We start from the raw sequence: 22,942 nt of genomic DNA on the forward strand, positions 1-22,942 counted from the left end.
CGCCTCGAGTCAGCAGGAGGCAACGCTTCCGTCAGATGGTGTCAGACTACATGTCTTGCCCTGTCGCTGTACTCCCAGATGGCTCTTCCCCCTTCAAGTTTTGGGTCTCTAAGCTGGATACATGGCCAGAGCTTAGCCAGTATGCATTGGAGGTGCTGGCTTGCCCTGCTGCCAGTGTATTATCGGAACGTGTCTTTAGTGCCGCAGGTGGTGTACTAACAGACCGTCGCACGCGACTATCTTCCGATATTGTTGACCGGCTGACTTTTCTGAAAATGAACAAGGCCTGGATCTCCAAAAACTTTGCCATTCCTCTTACAGACTAAATTAGTGGTTGGCAACTGTATCCAGGTCTGCTGGTGTGTTCATTTTTCTACCACCTGAACTATAATCCCTGTGCTTCAACACAGCCAGTTGTCGCTCAGATGTGTCGTCTGCACAGAGAAACACACTAGCTCCTGTGTTAGTGGGGTTCAGTAATGCCAGCTGATCCCCTGCTGTGTGGACGGCAAAGTCACCAGCTCCATCAACATTCAAACCACTACTGATTTTTAACCGTGCCCAACTTAGGTCTCTGGCTCCACTGTCTCTACTATTTCCCCTGACCTCCGACCCCGCCATCTACATCTCTGAAGTGGCGTCAGCACAATCTACACTTGTTCCTGTGTTCCTGTGGCTCAGTCCCATCAGTTTATCCCCTGATGTGTGACCGGCAAGGTCTCCTGCTCTGTCCACATTCCCATAACCAGTAGTGGGAATGAGGACAGAGCTGACGAACTTGCCGGACAAACATCAGGGGATCAACTGACGGGACTGAGCACCAGTAACACAGGAACAAGTGTAGATTGTGCTGACGCCACTTCAGAGATGTAGCTGGCGGGGTTGGAGGCCAGGGTAAATAGTAGAGACAGTGGAGCCAGAGGCCTAAGTGGAGCATGGTTAGAATCAGTAGTAGTCCACAACCTCCATAAAAACCGCTGCCCATTGGCCTCTGCATGTGGCATGCGTAATCCTGGGCTCCAACAGCGTCAGTTGGTGTTCAGAAGTGTCGTCTTCACAGAGCCAAACACATTCGTTCGAGTGTTGGTGGGGTTCAGCACTGCCAGCTGTTCCCCTGCTGTGGAGATGGCAAGTCTCCTGCTGCCTTCACCTGCCAAAATCCAGTAGGCCACAGCCTGCTCCTCGCCTAATCCTGGGCTCCAACAGCGTCAGTTGGTGTTCAGAAGTGTCGTCTCCACAGAGCCAAACACATTCGTTCAAGTGTTAGTGGGGTTCAGCACTGCCAGCTGTTCCCCTGCTGTGTAGATGGCAAGTCTCCTGCTGCCTTCACCTGCCCAAATCCAGTAGGCCCCAGCCTGCTCCTCGCCTAATCCTGGGCTCCAACAGCGTCAGTTGGTGTTCAGAAGTGTCGTCTCCACAGAGCCAAACACATTCGTTCAAGTGTTAGTGGGGTTCAGCACTGCCAGCTGTTCCCCTGCTGTGGAGATGGCAAGTCTCCTGCTGCCTTCACCTGCCAAAATCCAGTAGGCCACAGCCTGCTCCTCGCCTAATCCTGGGCTCCAACAGCGTCAGTTGGTGTTCAGAAGTGTCGTCTCCACAGAGCCAAACACATTCGTTCAAGTGTTAGTGGGGTTCAGCACTGCCAGCTGTTCCCCTGCTGTGGAGATGGCAAGTCTCCTGCTGCCTTCACCTGCCAAAATCCAGTAGGCCCCAGCCTGCTCCTCGCCTAATCCTGGGCTCCAACAGCGTCAGTTGGTGTTCAGAAGTGTCGTCTCCACAGAGCCAAACACATTCGTTCAAGTGTTAGTGGGGTTCAGCACTGCCAGCTGTTCCCCTGCTGTGGAGATGGCAAGTCTCCTGCTGCCTTCACCTGCCAAAATCCAGTAGGCCACAGCCTGCTCCTCGCCTAATCCTGGGCTCCAACAGCGTCAGTTGGTGTTCAGAAGTGTCGTCTCCACAGAGCCAAACACATTCGTTCAAGTGTTAGTGGGGTTCAGCACTGCCAGCTGTTCCCCTGCTGTGGAGATGGCAAGTCTCCTGCTGCCTTCACCTGCCAAAATCCAGTAGGCCCCAGCCTGCTCCTCGCCTAATCCTGGGCTCCAACAGCGTCAGTTGGTGTTCAGAAGTGTCGTCTCCACAGAGCCAAACACATTCGTTCAAGTGTTAGTGGGGTTCAGCACTGCCAGCTGTTCCCCTGCTGTGGAGATGGCAAGTCTCCTGCTGCCTTCACCTGCCAAAATCCAGTAGGCCCCAGCCTGCTCCTCGCCTAATCCTGGGCTCCAACAGCGTCAGTTGGTGTTCAGAAGTGTCGTCTCCACAGAGCCAAACACATTCGTTCAAGTGTTAGTGGGGTTCAGCACTGCCAGCTGTTCCCCTGCTGTGGAGATGGCAAGTCTCCTGCTGCCTTCACCTGCCAAAATCCAGTAGGCCACAGCCTGCTCCTCGCCTAATCCTGGGCTCCAACAGCGTCAGTTGGTGTTCAGAAGTGTCGTCTCCACAGAGCCAAACACATTCGTTCAAGTGTTAGTGGGGTTCATCATTGCCAGCTGATCCCCTGCTGTGGAGATGGCAGTCTCTCCTGCTGTCTCCGCATTCCAAAGACAGTAGGCCTCTGCCTACACCCTCCTATTTCCTGGGCTTCAACTCAGCCAGTTGTAGCTCGGAAGTGCCGTCCACACGGAAAGAGATACTTGCTCCCGTGTCTCAGTGGGGTTCAGTAACGTCAGCTGATCCCCTGCTGTGTGGATGGCAGTCTCTCCTGCTGTCTCCGCATTCCAAAGACAGTAGGCCTCTGCCTACACCCTCCTATTTCCTGGGCTTCAACTCAGCCAGTTGTAGCTCGGAAGTGCCGTCCACACGGAAAGAGATACTTGCTCCCGTGTCTCAGTGGGGTTCAGTAACGTCAGCTGATCCCCTGCTGTGTGGATGGCAGTCTCTCCTGCTGTCACCTCATTCAAAATACAGTAGGCCTCTGCCTACACCCTCCTATTTCCTGGGCTTCAACACAGCCAGTTGTAGTTCGGAAGTGCCGTCCACACGGAAAGAGATACTTGCTCCCGTGTCTCAGTGGGGTTCAGTAATGTCAGCTGATCCCCTGCTGTGTGGATGGCAGTCTCTCCTGCTGTCACCTCATTCAAAATACAGTAGGCCTCTGCCTACACCCTCCTATTTCCTGGGCTTCAACACAGCCAGTTGTAGTTCGGAAGTGCCGTCCACACGGAAAGAGATACTTGCTCCCGTGTCTCAGTGGGGTTCAGTAATGTCAGCTGAACCCCTGCTGTGTGGATGGCAGTCTCTCCTGCTGTCACCTCATTCAAAATACAGTAGGCCTCTGCCTACACCCTCCTATTTCCTGGGCTTCAACACAGCCAGTTGTAGTTCGGAAGTGCCGTCCACACGGAAAGAGATACTTGCTCCCGTGTCTCAGTGGGGTTCAGTAACGTCAGCTGATCCCCTGCTGTGTGGATGGCAGTCTCTCCTGCTGTCACCTCATTCAAAATACAGTAGGCCTCTGCCTACACCCTCCTATTTCCTGGGCTTCAACACAGCCAGTTGTAGTTCGGAAGTGCCGTCCACACGGAAAGAGACACTTGCTCCCGTGTCTCAGTGGGGTTCAGTAACGTCAGCTGATCCCCTGCTGTGTAGATGGCAAAGTCTCCTGCTGCCTACACAGTCGTACCACTACTGATTTTTAACCGTGCTCCAATCAGGCCTGTGGCTCCACTGTCTCTCGTATTTCCCCTGTCCTCCAACCCCGCCAGTTACAGCTCCGAAGTGGCGTCTGCACAATCCACACTTGTTCCTGTGTTATGGGAATGTGGACAGAGCAGGCGACATTGCCGGACACACATCAGGGGATTAACTGACCGGACTGAACACCTGTAACACAGGAACAAGTGTGGATTGTGCAGACGCCACTTCGGAGCTGTAACTGGCGGGGTTGGAGGACAGGGGAAATACGAAAATCAGTGAAGCCACAGGCCTAAGTGGAGCTTGGTTCAAATTAGTAGTCTACAACCGATCTTAAAATTTCTTCAATGCAGCCTCAGCCTGCTCCGTGCTTGTCCCTGGGCTTCAACACAGCCAGTTGTTGCTCGGAAGTGCCGTCTTCACAGAGTAAAACACTAGCTCCTGTGTTTGTGGGGTTCAGTAACGTCAGCTGTTCCCCTGCTGTTTTGATGGCAATCTGTCCTGCTGCCTCCCAATTGACAGCACATCAGGCCTCAGCCTGCTAAGTGCTTGTCCTGGGCTCCAACATCGCCAGTTGCTGCTCATAACTGACTTTGGCACGGGTACTCCCTCCTGCCCAGCTTGGTTCCAGCCCTGCCTGCTGTTTCCGGGAAGTGTCAATGTCAGTTTGCCACCCCAAGTTGCCATGTCGTGTTGCGGTTGGGTTAGCCGAGGCTAGGGTGCCAGCAGTTTAGGTGCTTCCTATGTGGACTGCGGGTTCTGGTAAGAAAGGCTTGTTCCATAGTGCCAGTAGGACAAGCACCCCCTGTAGGACTGTGTGATTCGGTAACTGCGGCCAGCTTGCGGCATGCCAACTTTGCTTTTCAGGGGTAACTTCTGATACCCCTCCAGGTTCCAGCACCGTCAGCTGGTTCTCGTCAGAGCCTTTGGCCTAGGTGCCTCCATCTCGGTATCCGAGTTCCGGCAACGTCTGCTGGTCCTTGGTAGTGCTTTGTAGCACAGGTACCTCCTGCTTAGTAACCGGGTTCCAGCACCGTCAGCTGGTCCTCGGTTGTGCCATTGGCTCTTATTCCTTCTGCTGCCCCTCCGGGTGCCAGCACTGTCAGCTGGTCCTCGCTATTTCCATTTGCTCTTGCAGCTTATGCTACCCCTCCGGGTTCCAGCACCGTCAGCTGGTTCTCGTCAGAGCCTTTGGCCTAGGTGCCTCCATCTCGGTATCCGAGTTCCGGCAACGTCTGCTGGTCCTTGGTAGTGCTTTGTAGCACAGGTACCTCCTGCTTAGTAACCGGGTTCCAGCACCGTCAGCTGGTCCTCGGTAGTGCCATTGGCTCTTGTTCCTTCTGCTGCCCCTCCGGGTGCCAGTACCGTCAGCTGGTTCAAGAGGACAAAGAACAGGAAGACAACCACCAAGATGCAGAACAACAAGAGAGAGAAGACAAAGAAGCATAAAAAAAACAAAGCAGAAGAACATTAAGCATAAGACTAATACTCTGAGCAAATGATATTATCTTATTTATAAGCAGAAGAAGACTAAGCAGTGTATGGGGGTGAGTCCGTTCCTCCTCGTGGTGCCCCTGGAAAAGGCCTGCTGCTGCAGGCCAAACTGAACGCGGACAAATCCTGTTGTAAATCTTTTGTGACAGGTAGAACGGAAGGTATAAACTTCTAACTTTTCTAGATAACAACTACAGGAATGCCTGACACAAACAAGAATATGATGAAGAAGAATAGGAAGAAGATGAAGAAGTTGAATATGTAGAATAATAATTGTTGAATAAGAAGAATATGAAGAACGTAAGAAAAGGAAGAAGAAGAAGAAGAAGAAGAAGAAGAATGTAAAAAAAGGAAGTAGAAGAATTTAAAAAAGGAAGAAGAAGAAGAATGTAAAAAAAGGAATAAGAAGAAGAATGTAAAAAAAGGAAGAAGAAGAAGAATGTAAAAAATGGAAGTAGAAGAATGTAAAAAAAGGAAGAAGAAGAAGAAGAATGTAAAAAAAGGAATAAGAAGAAGAAGAAGAAGAAGGTAAAAAAGGGAAGAAGAATAAGAAAGAAGAAGAAAGAAGAAGACATACATGTCTGGCAAAATATAAATGAGGCTAACATAGTCAATATCTTTGTAACTCCTAACGTCTTTAAAAAAAAAGTTTAATTCCTGCTATTCCTTTTGATTGGGCTAAAACTCTATGGCTTTAATGTCTCCTCCACCTCCCACAATACATTCTACATTATTCTTAGTTGTTTTTCTTCATGTAGAATTAACCTACAAGGAAAGAAGGGTTTTTTTTAATTCCGATATTTTGGCCCCATTGACTTGCATTGGTTCCCGGTATCGGAATCGGCGATACCGATACTTTTTTTTAAGATCGGCCGATCCATTCCGATCCGATATTTTCAAGTATCGGCTGGTATCGCTCAACTCTACTCACCACATATCAAAATAAGTTCCTTGGGGAGACAAGTTTCCAAAATGGGGTCACTTGTGGGGAGTTTCCACTGTTTATGCACATCAGGGGCTCTCCAAACGTGACATGGCGTCCGATCTGAATTCCAGCCAACTTTGCATTGAAAAAGTCAAACGGCGCTTCTTCCCTTCTGAGCTCTGCCATGTGCCGAAACAGTGGTTCCCCCCACATATCAGGTATCAGCGTACTCAGAACAAATTGTACAACAACTCTTGTAGTCCAGTTTCTCCTGTTACCCTTGGTAAAATAAAAAAATTGGACCTGAATTAATTTTTTTGTGAAAAAAAGTTAAATGTTCATTTTTTAAAACATTCAAAAAATTCCTGTGAAGCACCTGAAGGGTTAATAAACATCTTGAATGTGGTTTTGAGCACCTTGAGGGGTGCAATTTTTCGAATGGTGTCACTTTTGGGTATTTTCTATCATATAAACCCCTCAAAGTGACTTAAAATGTGATGTGGTCCCTATAAGAAAATGGTGTCATAAAAATGAGAAATCACTGGTCAACTTTTAACCCTTTTAAGTTCCTAAAAAATAAAAATTTTGGTTTCAAAATTGTGCTGATGTAAAGTAAACATGTGGGAAATGTTACTTATGTTTTTTGTGTGCCATATTGCTGTGATTTAAAGGCATAAAAATTCAAAGTTGGAAAATTGCTAAATTTTCTAAATTTTCACCATATTTCCATTTTTTACATAAATAAATGCAAGTTTTATGAATGAAATTTTACCACTATCATGAAGTACAATATGTCACGACAAAACATTCTCAGAACCGTCCAGATCCGTTGAAGCGTTCCCGAGTTATTACCTCATAAAGGGACAGTGGTCAGAATGGTAAAATTTGGCCCGGTCATGAATGTGCAAACCACCCTTGGGGTAAAGGGGTTAATATGTAGCTGCTTCTTTTTCAAGGGACCAAGGGTAATTGGACAATTATCTCAAAACCTTCATAATTGATTGCATTAGCTTTTCCCTCATTAATCCATCATTAGTTAAGCAGGTTAAAGATCTGGAGCTGATTCCAAGTGTAATGTTTGCATTTGGAAGCTGTTTCTGTGAAAAACAACTTGCAGACAAAGAAAGAGAAACAGAACATATTTAGGCTGAAAAAAGAAGAAATCCAATAGAGAGTTTGCAGAAATGTTAGGAGTGGGCAAATTAACAGTTTGTTACATCCTGCAAAAAAAGAACACACTGGTAAGGAAAAAGCCTGGACATACAAAGAAGAACACAGAAGTGGATGATCGCAAAATCCATATTGAAGAAAGACCCCTTCACAGTATCCATCCAAGTGAAGAGCACTCTCCAGGAAATACGTGTTTCAGCATCTAAGTCAACCATAAAAAGAAGACTTCAAGAGCATGAATAGAGAAGGTTCACCACAAGGTGGAAACCATTAATCAGCCTTAAAGGGAAGGTGTCGCAATTTTATATAATTTGCAAAAAAAAGAGTAAGTAACAAAACATGTTGTTTAATCCTCTCCTGTGTGATACTGACTGCTGAACCGTGTATCTAATCCTCTCCTGTGTGATACTGACTGCTGAGCCGTGTATCTAATCTCCTGTGTGATACTGACTGCTGAACCGTGTATCTAATCCTCTCCTGTGTGATACTGACTGCTGAACCGTGTATCTAATCCTCTCCTGTGTGATACTGACTGCTGAGCCGTGTATCTAATCCTCTCCTGTGTGATACTGTCTGCTGAGCCGTGTATCTAATCCTCTCCTGTGTGAAACTGACTGCTGAACCGTGTATCTAATCCTCTCTTGTGTGATACTGACTGCTGAACCGTGTATCTAATCCTCTCCTGTGTGATACTGTCTGCTGAGCTGTGTATTTAATCCTCTCCTGTGTGATACTGACTGCTGAACCGTGTATCTAATCCTCTCTTGTGTGATACTGACTGCTGAGGCGTGTATCTATTCCTATCCTGTGTGACACTGACTGCTGAGCCATGTATCTTAATCCTATCCTGTGTGATACTGACTGCTGAGCCGTTTATCTTAATCCTCTCCTGTGTGATACTGTCTGCTGAGCCGTGTATCTAATTCTCTGCCATGTGATACTGCTCTCCTGAAATACTCTGTGCTGCTGTCACCCTGCTGGTTTTATGTGTGATCTACATGGTGGTATTGTGTATGATCTACAGTGGGGAAAAAAGTATTTAGTCAGTCAGCAATAGTGCAAGTTCCACCACTTAAAAAGATGAGAGGCGTCTGTAATTTACATCATAGGTAGACCTCAACTATGGGAGACAAACTGAGAAAAAAAAATCCAGAAAATCACATTGTCTGTTTTTTTTTTCATTTTATTTGCATATTATGGTGGAAAATAAGTATTTGGTCAGAAACAAGCAATCAAGATTTCTGGCTCTCACAGACCTGTAACTTCTTCTTTAAGAGTCTCCTCTTTCCTCCACTCATTACCTGTAGTAATGGCACCTGTTTAAACTTGTTATCAGTATAAAAAGACACCTGTGCACACCCTCAAACAGGCTGACTCCAATCTCCACTATGGTGAAGACCAAAGAGCTGTCAAAGGACACCAGAAACAAAATTGTAGCCCTGCACCAGGCTGGGAAGACTGAATCTGCAATAGCCAACCAGCTTGGAGTGAAGAAATCAACTATGGGAGCAATAATTAGAAAATGGAAGACATACAAGACCACTGATAATCTCCCTCGATCTGGTGCTCCACGCAAAATCCCACCCCGTGGGGTCAGAATGATCACAAGAACGGTGAGCAAAAATCCCAGAACCACGCGGGGGGACCTAGTGAATGAACTGCAGAGAGCTGGGACCAATGTAACAAGGCCTACCATAAGTAACACACTACGCCACCATGGACTCAGATCCTGCAGTGCCAGACGTGTCCCACTGCTTAAGCCGGTACATGTCCGGGCCCGTCTGAAGTTTGCTAGAGAGCATTTGGATGATCCAGAGGAGTTTTGGGAGAATGTCCTATGGTCTGATGAAACCAAACTGGAACTGTTTGGTAGAAACACAACTTGTCGTGTTTGGAGGAAAAAGAATACTGAGTTGCATCCATCAAACACCATACCTACTGTAAAGCATGGTGGTGGAAACATCATGCTTTGGGGCTGTTTCTCTGCAAAGGGGCCAGGACGACTGATCCGGGTACATGAAAGAATGAATGGGGCCATGTATCGTGAGATTTTGAGTGCAAACCTCCTTCCATCAGCAAGGGCATTGAAGATGAAACGTGGCTGGGTCTTTCAACATGACAATGATCCAAAGCACACCGCCAGGGCAACGAAGGAGTGGCTTCGTAAGAAGCATTTCAAGGTCCTGGAGTGGCCTAGCCAGTCTCCAGATCTCAACCCTATAGAAAACCTTTGGAGGGAGTTGAAAGTCCGTGTTGCCAAGCGAAAAGCCAAAAACATCACTGCTCTAGAGGAGATCTGCATGGAGGAATGGGCCAACATACCAACAACAGTGTGTGGCAACCTTGTGAAGACTTACAGAAAACGTTTGACCTCTGTCATTGCCAACAAAGGATATATCACAAAGTATTGAGATGAAATTTTGTTTCTGACCAAATACTTATTTTCCACCATAATATGCAAATAAAATGAAAAAAAAAACAGACAATGTGATTTTCTAGATTTTTTTTTCTCAGTTTGTCTCCCATAGTTGAGGTCTACCTATGATGTAAATTACAGACGCCTCTCATCTTTTTAAGTGGTGGAACTTGCACTATTGCTGACTGACTAAATACTTTTTTTCCCCACTGTATATGGCGGCATTGTGTGTGAAGTATATGGCGGTATTATTTGTGATCTGCTAAAAGGGGACCCATTCTAGGGTGGTTCTGGCTGAGCACCTGCACACGGGTCAGGGGTAATAGGTGCAGTCAGGGGAGGGCTGGTGAAGCAGCTGAAGAGAGGGGTCTCATTTTTATCGTTACTGTATGGCTCCATTCCCCCCCAGCCTGCTTCCCAGCGTCACCCCGGACTGCGCCTGTCGCCTCGCTTTCACACATCACCAGGACAGAATCTGAGGAGGGGAATGGGGTCTTTGCATGCAAAGTCTGGATCAGAACAGGCCATCAATCAGCAGAAATGTTTCCTGGATTTCTGTGCTGCTGTCTCCCTGCTCCTCACCCATATATCTCCCTCTGTGCCCCCCATAGACCAGTGAACTGCTCTCCTGAAATACTCTGTGCTGCTGTCACCCTGCTCCTCCCCCATACATCTCCCTCTGTGCCTCCCATAGACCAGCGCACTGCTCTCCTGAAATACTGTGTGCTGCTGTCACCCTGCTCCCTCCACCATATGTCTCTCTGTGCCCCCCCATAGACCAGCACACTGCTCTCCTGAAATACTCTGTGCTGCTGTCACTCTGCTCCCTCTACCATATATCTCTCTGTGTGCCCCCCATAGACCAGCGCACTGCTCTCCTGAAATACTCTGTGCTGCTGTCACCCTGCTCCCAGAATCCTTGCTGCCTGCCATCCTCGGTGACCGAAGACCCCATTCCTCTCCTCAGATCCTGTCCTGGCGATGTGTGAAAGCGAGGCGACAGGGGCCTGATATATGGAGGAAGGAGCAGGGTGACAGCAGCACAGAGTATTTCAGGAGAGCAGTGTGCTGGTCTATGGGGGGTCACAGAGGGAGATGTATGGGGGAAGGAGCAGGGTGACACCAGCACAGAGTATTTCAGGAGAGCAATGTGCTGGTCTGTGGGGGGCACAGAGGGAGATATATGGGGGAGGAGCAGGGAGACAGCAGCACGGAGTATTTCACGAGAGCAGTGTGCTGGTCTATGGGGGGGTCACAGAGGGAGATGTATGGGGGAAGGAGCAGGGTGACAGCAGCACAGAGTATTTCAGGAGAGCAATGTGCTGGTCTGTGGGGGGCACAGAGGGTGATATATGGGGGAGGAGCAGGGTGACAGCAGCACAGAGTATTTCAGGAGAGCAATGTGCTGGTCTGTGGGGGGCACAGAGGGAGATATATGGGGGAGGAGCAGGGTGACAGCAGCACAGAGTATTTCAGGAGAGCAGTTTGCTGGTCTATGGGGGGCACCCTGTTCAGTGCCAGGGATTGTACATAGAGCGCTGTGTTTTATACACATGGATGGACCGTCTTCTTGTCTGCTCCACAGAAATCCAGGAAACATTTCTGCTGATTGGTGACCTGTTCTGATCCAGACTTTACATGAAAAGACAGTCAGTATAACTTTGCAGGCCCCATCAAAATGGCTGCTCACTGTGTTCCTAGATGTCATCCTCTCTTTTCCCTTAGCAAGCACCCAGTAGGAGAGGTGTGACACCACACCCATGTCAGCAGATTCCGCCCATACAGTGTCCATTTTAGGGCATGATCATATATCAATATCAAACATCATGGACACTATGCCCATAATTACTGCAGGACAGTAATGTGAGCTAGTTGTACAGTACACTAGGTTTTTGTGCCAAATTTCAGTATCTGCTCCCCCTAGTGTTAACAAGTGGAAATGCCAAACTTTTTAAAATTATTTTTCATATTTTACAAAATTAAAAACAAATGATAATATTTTTTAAGAAAATGTAAACATTAATTCTTTACATTTTTTCAATTGCTGAAAAAAATTTTTGGGGATGGCACCTTCCCTTTAAAAACAGAAAAGCCAGATTGGACTTTGCCAAAAAAAAAATCTAAAGAAGTTACCCAGTTCTGGAAAAGCATTCTTTGGACAGATGAAACTAAGATCAACTTGTATAAGAATGATAAAAAGAAGAAGGTATTGAGAAAAATTTGAACAGTATTATGATCCAAAACACACCAAATCCTCTGTAAAACATGATGGAGTCAGTGTGATAGCTCGGGCATGCATGGCTTCTAATGGCAGTGGGACACTTGTGTTTACTGATGAAGTGACTGAAGACAGAAGAAGTCAGATGAATTCTGAAGTGTACAGGGTGATACTTTCTGTTCAGATTCAACCAAATACAATGAGGCTGATTTAACAGAAATTCACAGTACCGAAGAACAATGAACCAAAACAAACTGCAATAGCAACCCAGGAGTTTAAGGCAAAGAAGTGAAATATTCTACAAAAAGTCAATCCCCAGAACTCTACCACATTGAGATGCATTTCACATGCGTAAAACAAAACTTCAGTCAGAAAAACCTACAAACAAGCAACAACTGAAGTGAGCTGCAGTAAAGGCCTGTCAAGTCATCATAATGCAGCAAACCCAGTGTTTGGTAACATCCCTGGCTTCCAGTCTACAGGCAGCCGTTGCCTGCAAAGGATTCTCTATAAAGTATTAAAAATGAACATTTTATTTATGGTAAAGTTAATTTGTCCAATTACTTTTGAGCTCCTAAAATCAGGAGGCTTTGTAGAAAAAGTAATTCCTAAACAGATAATTTTGTTTAAACCCTTTACTCCCAGCAGAGTATCACTTTTTTTCCAGAGTTGGCATTCAGTTGCAATACACAGCTCAGGATTTGATAAATGAAGAAGAAAGTTGAGGAAGAACACAACTGTATTTTTTGTTTAGGATTATGAAACAAAAATAGATATTTTTCCTTGCCGTTTGACCAGCGTACCTATAAATTTAATCTGGACTGATGCACCTTCAAAAATGTTTCTCCAAGATGGAACATTCTTTTAAAATATAATGATACACATTGCATTTTCAGGAAAAGGATAATCCTAACTTCGACATGAATAACATGGTGATGACCATACTCAACATGTTTTTTGCTGGGTCAGAAACATCCAGCTCTACATTAAGACATGGATTAATGGCAATTATGAAGTACCCTGAAATACAAGGTCAGTATTTGTAAGGATGTTCTGTCAGTGATCTCCTGGCAGCTCTAAAGTGGCTATCATAATAATAATAATAATAATAATCTTTATTTATATAGTGCCAACATATTCCGCAGCGCTTTACAGTTGAACAGTTTCAAACGCAACAGTCATAAGTAATAACGTTAACAATACAATAATTAAAGCGAAATAAGACGACCCTGCTCATGGGAGCTTACAATCTACAATGAGGTGGGGGCGATACAAAGCACTGGTTTGTATTTACAATGATGTATTTACAATGATGGTCCAGCCATCTTCAGGGGGTGGGGGATAGATGGCGATAGTGAATGGGCTACACACACACAAGCATAAAATGACTTTGATTACTGAACGTGATAGGCCGCTCTGAACAAATGTGTTTTGAGCGAGCGCCTAAAATTATGCAAATTGTGGATGGTCCTAATATCTTGGGGTAGAGCATTCCAGAGGATTGGCGCAGCGCGGGAGAAGTCTTGGAGTCGGGAGTGGGAGGTACGGATTAAGGCAGAGGTTAGTCGAAAGTCATTTGCAGAGCGCAGTGGTCGGTTAGGCCGATAGACAGAAATGAGGGAGGAGATGTAAGGGGGTGCTGCACTGTGGATAGCTTTGTGGGTGAGAACAAGTACTTTGAATTGTATCCTGTAATGAATGGGCAGCCAGTGTAACGACTGGCGAAGAGCGGACGCGTCCGAGAAACGATTAGCCAGATGGACAACCCTGGCTGCTGCATTAAGGATGGACTGGAGAGGGGAGAGTCGAGTGAAGGGGAGGCCAATTAATAGAGCGTTACAGTAGTCCAGGCGGGAGTGGATCAGGGCGACAGTGAGGGTTTTTGTTGTTTCCATGGTGAGAAAAGGGCGGATTCTAGAGATGTTCTTTAGGTGTAAGCGGCACGAGCGGGTAAGAGATTCTATATGGGAGGTGTTGTGAGTTCATTTTCCCCTCCGTCACTGAGGCCTGGAGAACTCCCTATTCTAGTGAAGGAAGGTAGTGAGCCTGATTATCAGGCACCTGGGACTAATGAAGACGATTGGCTGAGTGGAGTCACTGACTGGATTTAAGGCAGCCTACGCCCTTTCTGCCCTGCGGGTGATTTCTCTGTGGACTCTTGGACACCAGTCTGATTCCTGCTCTCCTAAAGCTAAGTTTTCTGTTTTGCCTTTTTGCATTTGAGATTTGTTTTTGTTTTTCTTGCTTTTTGGATTCTGCCACTCCTGCTGGAGTGTGCAGTGTTCCGTTAGCTCTGTCTTCTGAAAGTACCTGAGTGCTGATTTAGTTTTTGAAGCTTAGTTGCTTCAGGGCCATTTTTATATCAGCTTGTTGGCTTTTGTCTCTGATAGGGTTTTGGCAGATTGCAGACAGCAGCCTTCCTATCCGTTCCTATTTAGGTAGTTTTTGGGCCCCGTCTTTGCTCAGCCTGTCTTTCTGTCTGTGTAAGTGTTTTCATCTTGCTTCACCGTCATTATATGTGGGGGGCTGCCTATTGCTTTGGGGTCTGCTCTGGGGCAGTTAGATTTCCCCTTTCCTTCTTTAGGCCTATGTATCTCTCCGGCTGTGATCGAGGGGTCTAGGTCATCGTAGGAACCCCCACGGCTACTGCTAGTTGTGTTGATAGGTTCAGGGGTCTGCAATCTGATAGTTGCCAACTTCTCTGGTTTTCTGGACTTAGCTAGCATTTCTGTTTTTGCCTCCTATGGTGACTCAATCATAACAGAACAGAATCACCCGCCAAACCGCAGATCCTGGGGTACTCAATTGCAGGAAAGAATTGTGTTAAAACAAAAAAAAAAAGGAGTGTGTATATTCTTTCCTCTATATCTCTGAGGCCGTAGGGGGAATTTTTTTTTTTTCCTCTCAATGGAGATAAAGCAAGTGTCTGATCTTGTGGAGCAGCTCGCTGCTGAAGTGCGAGGAATTTCCGCCTATCTTGCTCGTTCACATGCTGTTGAACCAAAGATCCCCACACCTGATGTATTTTTTGGGGATCGATCAAAATTTTTGAGTTTCAAAAATAATTGTAAATTATTTTTTGCTTTGAAGCCTAACTCGTCAGGGAGCCCCGCGCAGCAGGTTAAAATTGTCATCTCTTTGCTGCGCAGCGATCCCCAGGATTGGGCGTTTTCTTTGAAACCAGATGATCCTATTCTGACTAATGTGAACGCAGTTTTTCAAGCCTTGGGGTTGCTGTACGACGAACCTAATGCTATTGATCAGGCTGAAAAGACCCTGTTAGCATTGAACCAGGGTCGAGAATCTGCAGAGTTGTACTGTCAAAAGTTCCGAAAGTGGGCGGTCCTTACTACCTGGAATGATAGTGCCTTGGCTGCTCTCTTTCGGAAGGGTTTGTCAGAAGCCGTAAAAGATACTATGGTGGGATTTCCTGTTCCCTCTGGTCTGGACGATTCTATGTCTTTAGCCATTCAGGTTGATCGGCGTTTACGTGAATGCAGGATTACACGAGAGGTGTTACCACCGTTGAACAGACGTCTGAACCTATGCAATGTGATAGAGTTTTGTCTAAGGCGCAACGTCAGGAATTCAGAAGGCGCAATAAGCTGTGTTTTTTCTGTGGAGATGCCTCACATATTATTTCTGTTTGTACTAAACGTGAGAAACGCTTTGCACACACGTTTTCTGTTGGTGGGGTTCAGCCTAAGTTTCTTTTGGCGATTACTCTGATCTGTTCCCTGTCCACATTTTCCGCCAAGGCTTTTGTGGATTCGGGAGCAGCGCTAAACCTAATGGACTTGGATTTTGCTAAACGTTGTGGATTTCCGTTGACACCTCTGCAGACGCCTATCCCTTTGAGGGGGATTGATGCTACCCCTCTGGCTAAAAATAAACCTCAGTTTTGGACCCAGTTGGTCATGCGGGTCGCCCCAGACCACCAAGAAAATTGCAGATTTTTGGTGTTGCATGGTCTGCATGATGCCGTTGTTCTGGGGTTTCCCTGGTTGCAGATTCATAATCCAGTTTTGGATTGGAAGTCTGTGTCTGTGGTGAGTTGGGGTTGCCGGTGTACCTTTAGTGAGGCTCCGGTTTTTTCCACCTCTCCTCAGTCGCATGAGGTTCCTAACTATTTGGCGGACTTCTATGATGTATTTAGTGAGAATGAGTCTGCGTCCTTGCCTCCTCATAGGAGTTATGACTGTGCAATTGAACTAAGCCCGGGGTGTAAATTTCCTAAGGGTCGGCTCTTCAATTTATCTGTACCCGAGCACGAGGCTATGCGGTCCTATATTAAGGAGGCGTTGGAGAAGGGTCATATTAGACCATCCTCTTCACCCTTAGGTGCCGGTTTTTTTTGTGGCCAAAAAGGATGGTTCTTTAAGGCCTTGTATTGATTATCGTGCCCTCAATAAAATTACTATTAAATATCAGTATCCGTTACCCCTGATTTCGGATGTATTCTCTAGAGTCAGAGGTGCTTGCTGGTTTACCAAGCTTGACCTCAGGGGGGCGTATAATCTTATCCGCATTAAGCAGGGGGATGAATGGAAGACGGCGTTTAATACTCCAGAGGGACATTTTGAGTACCTGGTGATGCCTTTTGGGCTCACTAATGCCCCTTCTGTCTTCCAGTGCTTCATGAACGATATTTTCCGAGACTTTGTCGATAAATTTTTGATTATCTATCTGGATGATATTTTGATCTTCTCCAAGGATTGGGATGCTCATGTGGAACATATTCGGACTGTGTTCCGGATCTTGAGAGAGAATTCTCTGTATGTCAAAGGATCAAAATGCCTTTTTGGAGTACAGAGGATTTCTTTTTTGGGATTTATTTTGTCTCCGTCAACTATTGAAATGGACCCGGCCAAGATACAGGCCATTTATGATTGGGTTCAGCCCACTTCTTTGAAGGCCCTCCAGAAGTTTTTGGGTTTTGCTAATTTTTATCGGAAATTTATAGCAAAATTTTCTAGTATTGCCAAACCATTGACTGACCTGACCAGGAAGGGTGCGGATGTGTTGAATTGGTCTCCGGAGGCGGTTGCTTCCTTTCAGGAGCTGAAGCGTAGATTTACCTCCGCCCTGGTTCTGCGGCAACCTGATGTCTCACTCCCGTTTCAGGTAGAGGTGGATGCTTCTGAGATTGGTGCAGGAGCAGTGTTGTCCCAAAAGGATCCGGTAACATCTAAAATGAATCCCTGTGCTTTCTTTTCCCGAAAGTTCTCTTCATCTGAACATAACTATGATGTGGGGAATCGGGAACTGTTGGCCATGAAATGGGCATTTGAGGAGTGGAGACATTGGTTAGAGGGAGCCAAACATCAAGTTGTGGTCCTCACTGACCACAAAAATTTGATTTACCTAGAGTCGGCTAAACGCTTGAACCCCAGACAGGCTAGGTGGGCCTTGTTTTTTTACACGTTTTGATTTTGTGGTCTCTTTCCTTCCTGGAACTAAGAATGTCAAGGCAGACGCCCTCTCTAGGAGTTTCTTTGCTGATTCTCCTGTGGTGACCAAGCCTGCTACCATCTTAGGCGAAGGGGTAGTTCTTTCTGCCATCTCGCCCGATTTGAGACTTGCTCTGAAAGAGTTCCAGGAGGACAAACCTGAGCGTTGCCCCAGTGGAAAGTTGTATGTTCCTGACCAGTGGAAGAAGAGAGTGATGTCTGAAGTTCATTGCTCTGCATTGGCTGGTCATCCGGGTATTTTTGGTACTAGAGATCTGGTGAGTCGTTCATTTTGGTGGCCCACCTTGTCTCATGATGTCAGGAATTTTGTGCAGTCCTGTGGGACTTGCTCCCGGTCTAAATCTTGTTCTCGCTCTAGTGGGTTGTTGATGCCTTTGCCGGTCCCCAGGAGGCCATGGACCCATATTTCAATGGATTTCATCTCTGATATGCTGGTCTCTCAAAGAATGACTGTTATTTGGGTGATTTGTGATACGTTCTCTAAGATGGTTCATCTTGTACCTCTCCCTAAGTTGCCATCTTCCTCTGAGTTGGTGCCCCTGTTTTTGCAACAGGTGGTTCGCTTGCACGGGATTCCTGAGAACATTGTATCTGACAGAGGAGTTCAATTTGTGTCTAAATTTTGGAGGACGTTCTGTTCCAAGTTGGGAATTCAGTTGTCCTTCTCCTCTGCTTTTCACCCTCAGACCAATGGGCAGACAGAGAGAACAAACCAGAACTTGGAGTCGTATTTGAGATGTTTTATTTCCGCTGATCAGGATGATTGGGTTTCATTTTTGCCCTTGGCCGAATTTGCTTTAAATAATAGAGCTTGTTCTGCCACTTTGATGTCACCTTTTTTTGTAACTTTGGGTTTCATCCTCGATTTTCTTCAGGGCAGGTGGAGCCCTCTGCCTGCCCAGGTGTTGACACTGTGGTGGAGAGAATGCACCAGATCTGGGACCAAGTGGTGGATAAGTTATCTCTCTCCCAGGAAAAGGCCCAGCGGTTTTCCAATCGACATAGGACCATTGGTCCCCAGTTTAAGATTGGTGATATGGTGTGGTTATCATCAAAAAATATTGCTATGAAGGTGGCTTCTCCTAAGTTTAAGCCTAGATTTATTGGACCTTACAAGATTTTGGAGATTATTAATCCGGTCTCTTTTCGTTTGGCTCTTCCTGTCACATTTAAGATCCATAATGTGTTCCATAAGTCCTTGTTGAAGAGATTTGTTGAGCCAGTTGTGCCTGAGGTGGCACCTCCGGACCTTGTATTGGTTGAAGTTAACTTGGAATATGAGGTAGAGAAAATTCTGGATTCCCGTCTGGCTAGACGGAGACTCCAGTATTTGGTTAAGTGGAAGGGTTATGGTCAGGAGGATAATTCCTGGGTCTCTGCCTCTGATATTCATGACAAAAGATTGGTGCGTGCCTTTCATCGGGCTCACCCTGATCGCCCTGGTAGCGTTGTTGAGGGTTCGGTGACCCCTCTTCAAGGGGGGGTACTGTTGTGAGTTCATTTTCCCCTCCGTCACTGAGGCCTGGTGAACTCCCTATTCTAGTGAAGGAAGGTAGTGAGCCTGATTATCAGGCACCTGGGACTAATGAAGATGATTGGCTGAGTGGAGTCACTGACTGGATTTAAGGCAGCCTACGCCCTTTCTGCCCTGCGGGTGATTTCTCTGTGGACTCTTGGACACCAGTCTGATTCCTGCTCTCCTAAAGCTAAGTTTTCTGTTTTGCCTTTTTGCATTTGAGATTTGTTTTTGTTTTTCTTGCTTTTTGGATTCTGCCACTCCTGCTGGAGTGTGCAGTGTTCCGTTAGCTCTGTCTTCTGAAAGTACCTGAGTGCTGATTTAGTTTTTGAAGGTTAGTTGCTTCAGGGCCATTTTTATATCAGCTTGTTGGCTTTTGTCTCTGATAGGGTTTTGGCAGATTGCAGACAGCAGCCTTCCTATCCGTTCCTATTTAGGTAGTTTTTGGGCCCCGTCTTTGCTCAGCCTGTCTTTCTGTCTGTGTAAGTGTTTTCATCTTGCTTCACCGTCATTATATGTGGGGGGCTGCCTATTGCTTTGGGGTCTGCTCTGGGGCAGTTAGATTTCCCCTTTCCTTCTTTAGGCCTATGTATCTCTCCGGCTGTGATCGAGGGGTCTAGGTCATCGTAGGAACCCCCCACGGCTACTGCTAGTTGTGTTGATAGGTTCAGGGGTCTGCAGTCTGATAGTTGCCAACTTCTCTGGTTTTCTGGACTTAGCTAGCATTTCTGTTTTTGCCTCCTACGGTGACTCAATCATAACAGAACAGGGAGGTGAAGGAGAGATCAGAGTCAAACATAACGCCCAGACAGCGCGCCTGCTGTCGGGATGTTATTATGGTGCCACCCACGGAGAGGGAAATGTCAGATTTAGGGAGGTTAGTAGATGGCGGGAGCAGAAGAAGTTCAGTTTTGGAGAGGTTGAGTTTCAGATAGAGAGCAGACATGATGTTGGAGACTGCAGACAGACAGTCAGTGGCGTTCTGTAGTACAGCGGGGGTAAGGTCAGGGGATGATGTGTATAGTTGTGTGTCATCAGCATAAAGATGGTACTGAAAGCCAAATCTGCTGATGGTCTGACCAAATGGGGCTGTGTAGAGAGAGAAGAGAAGGGGGCCAAGGACTGAGCCCTGAGGTACCCCGACAGTGAGAGGAAGAGGAGATGAAGTGGAGCCAGAGAACAGAACACTGAAGGAGCCGTCAGAAAGATAGGAGAACCAGGAGAGAACAGTGTCCTTAATGCCTAGTGACTGGAGCCTAGAGAGTAGGACAGGGTGGTCAACAGTGTCGAAAGCTGCAGAAAGGTCGAGAAGAATGAGCAGAGAGTGGTCACCGTTACGTTTTGCTGTCAGAAGGTCATTGGTCACTTTGATGAGTGCAGTTTCTGTCGAATGTAGGGGGCAGAAACCGGACTGTGAAGGGTCTAGGAGGGAGTGAGTGGAGAGGTAACGGGTAAGGCGGGAGTATATCAGTCGCTCCAAGAGTTTAGAGATGAAAGGGAGATTGGAGACTGGTCTGTAGTTGTTTGTGCAGGATGGGTCGAGGGTGGGTTTCTTTAATAATGGAGTAATGATAGAGTGTTTGAAGGAGGAGGGGAAAATGCCAGAGGAGAGGGAGAGATTAAAGATTGTAGTTAGGTGAGTTGTGACGACTGGAGAGAGAGACTGGAGGAGATGTGAGGGAATGGGGTCGGTTGTGCATGTAGTCGGACAAGAAGAGGAGAGGAGCCTGGAGACTTCTTCTTCTGTGATGGGATCGAATGTGGAGAGTGAGCCAGGGAAAATGCAGGGAGGGATGGGAGTCACTGAATTTGGTGATTGGGAGCGGATTTCCTGGCGAATATTGTCTATTTTCTCTAGGAGGCCAGGCCATCAGCACAAATGTCTGTGATAGGGGCTTGTGCTTTTGGCCTGAGGAGGGAGTGAAAGGTGTCAAAAAGTTTCTTGGGGTTGTTGGATAGTGAGGAGATCAGGGTGGTGAAGTAGGTCTGTTTGGCGAGGTGAAGGGCAGAGTTATATGTCCTTAACATAAATTTGAAGTGTATGAAGTCTTCTGGACAGGCTTAACATAAGCCACTTCACCCTTTAATCCCTGTACAGGGATCTGGACTTAAACAGGGGCCCCTGGGCTGGGGCAATGGAAAAGCTGCTGTTTGGTGGTGCAGGTTGGCAGGAATGGTCAGGTTGCCAAATAAGAGCCAAGAGGGCAGGAACAATACAAAATCAGAGTCCTAAAGAATAGTCGGAAATGAAAACCGAGTTCAACATAAGGAACAATAATACAACAAGGGGCTAATTAGAAAGGACTTAACCAGAAAATCACAAGACTATATCTCAAAGCTTCAAGCAGTAAGCCATAAACTTAAAGGTATATTCCCTTTTCCAAGATCCTATCCCAATATGTAGTAGGTGTAATAATATTAATATTAGCAAATACCTACAATCACAAATCTAGTATAGTTTTTTCTGATTCACTATGTCTCTTTCCTCATGGGCAGGCATTGCATGACCTTAGGAATCCATGGTTACGACCACTGATATAGAAATAGATAGCTAGTTGCTAGTGATCGCAACCATGGATACCTAAGGTCCTGCAGTGACTGCACATGAGGAAAGAGAAATCTGGCTAATATTATTTATATGAAAGGAGTAATTCGTCGAATATTTTCCAAACATAACCGAATGCCATTCACATCAAAGGGAAACAGAAACAAACGCATGCACAACACCTTATAATTGCCCCAAATGCTGCCAAGACACATCAAATGAGGGACAGACACCAGGAAAGTGGCCTCAATTCACCCACAGTACAGATTTTAGCATTGCACTGCAGCAATCATCCAGGAATGAGGTATCGGCGACTGGGACAGTATTTACAGCCTTCAATTGAACATCACAGTAAGACGAAGTGGGTGAGGGATTGGTGTAGGGCCCCTTTTCTGGGAGCACTGATAGCACATGCAACACCTCTACCTGCTTTCATGCTGAGACACACTCAGATGGCACAAATATCAGTTTTCAGGACTTCCATTTTCAGAAAAATTTAAGGATAGTAATCTGTGTAGTTGAGTCCAAGGAAGTGGAGGCCTGATGGTGTCGGAGGCCTACTGCTATAGGCAACATGCATTAAGGATACCCAACCAGGAGTGTTCACATTTCCAAAAAGTATTGGCAAATACCATCAAGGTGGCATCAATTTCACCACAGTAGAAATAGTATAATAGGGAACGACAGGTCTTTCTCTACACCCAATCCAGCAGATGGACACCCAACCTGGAGTTTTCACATTTCCTAAAATTATTGCCAGATACCACCAAAGTGGCATCAATTTCACCACAGTAAAAATAGTATAATGGTGACCAACAGGTGTTCCACTACAAAACAGGATTGTTGTTGGCAGCGAGGAGTGTAGGATTATCGTGGAGTTAGCAATGATTGTGTAGGGAGGAGGACCCCCTTAGGTTGCCTGGGCCAGAACCAAGGGAACCGCCATCTGGTTTCCTAGGGAAACAATACCCGGGGAACAAAGGAGGAGAGCAGATGACTGAGCGTGACTGGGCAGCAAGGGGAGGGGTGAGTATAAAAGGAGCAGGGGGCACGCAGGGGAGACAGTTGGTGGCACGCCAGACACTGAACAAGAGGCTGTGGGACTGTGAGAGAGCTAGAGCGGCTGATGGTGACCAGAGGGGAGAACGGCAGCAGAGAGGAGATTATCAGTGCCCGTCAAAGAGGAGGTACCAAACTTACCGACCAGAGACTGTCACCCTCAGCTAAGTCGGGGACATGACCTGCCCACGGTCGTCCGCAGCCGGTACCGCTGTGCTCCAGCCCGTTGTGGCCTGTCCGCTGTCTCCCGCGGCAGCCGACGCTTCAATCCTGCCCACAGTGGCGGCCTGCCCACTGCCGCCCCACTACAGTCCGCAGTTGCGGCCTGTGCATCACCGCCCCGGGTCTGCCATTACCCCGCTACAGTTGGCAGTTGGGGCCTGCTCCTCGCCTACGGAGAGACTCTTTGCACAGGCCCAGTCTGTGCGCGTGGCCTAC

The 22,942-nt window shown here is 46.7% G+C and overlaps 1 protein-coding gene across 1 annotated transcript in view; it reads left to right on the forward strand.

Moving 5' to 3' along the window:
• Positions 1 to 22,942, forward strand: part of LOC141051639 (cytochrome P450 2C42-like) — a 187,021-nt gene that overhangs the window by 140,671 nt on the left and 23,408 nt on the right. The window contains exon 4 of the mRNA XM_073548657.1: positions 12,810 to 12,945. Within this exon, the coding sequence (XP_073404758.1) occupies positions 12,810 to 12,945 (136 nt within the window). The remainder of the gene's footprint in view (positions 1 to 12,809; positions 12,946 to 22,942) is intronic.

Source organism: Dendrobates tinctorius, unplaced genomic scaffold (genome assembly GCF_039654945.1).
Source record: "Dendrobates tinctorius isolate UK_male_01 unplaced genomic scaffold, ASM3965494v1 ptg000158l, whole genome shotgun sequence".
Classification (NCBI taxonomy): Eukaryota; Metazoa; Chordata; class Amphibia; order Anura; family Dendrobatidae; genus Dendrobates; species Dendrobates tinctorius.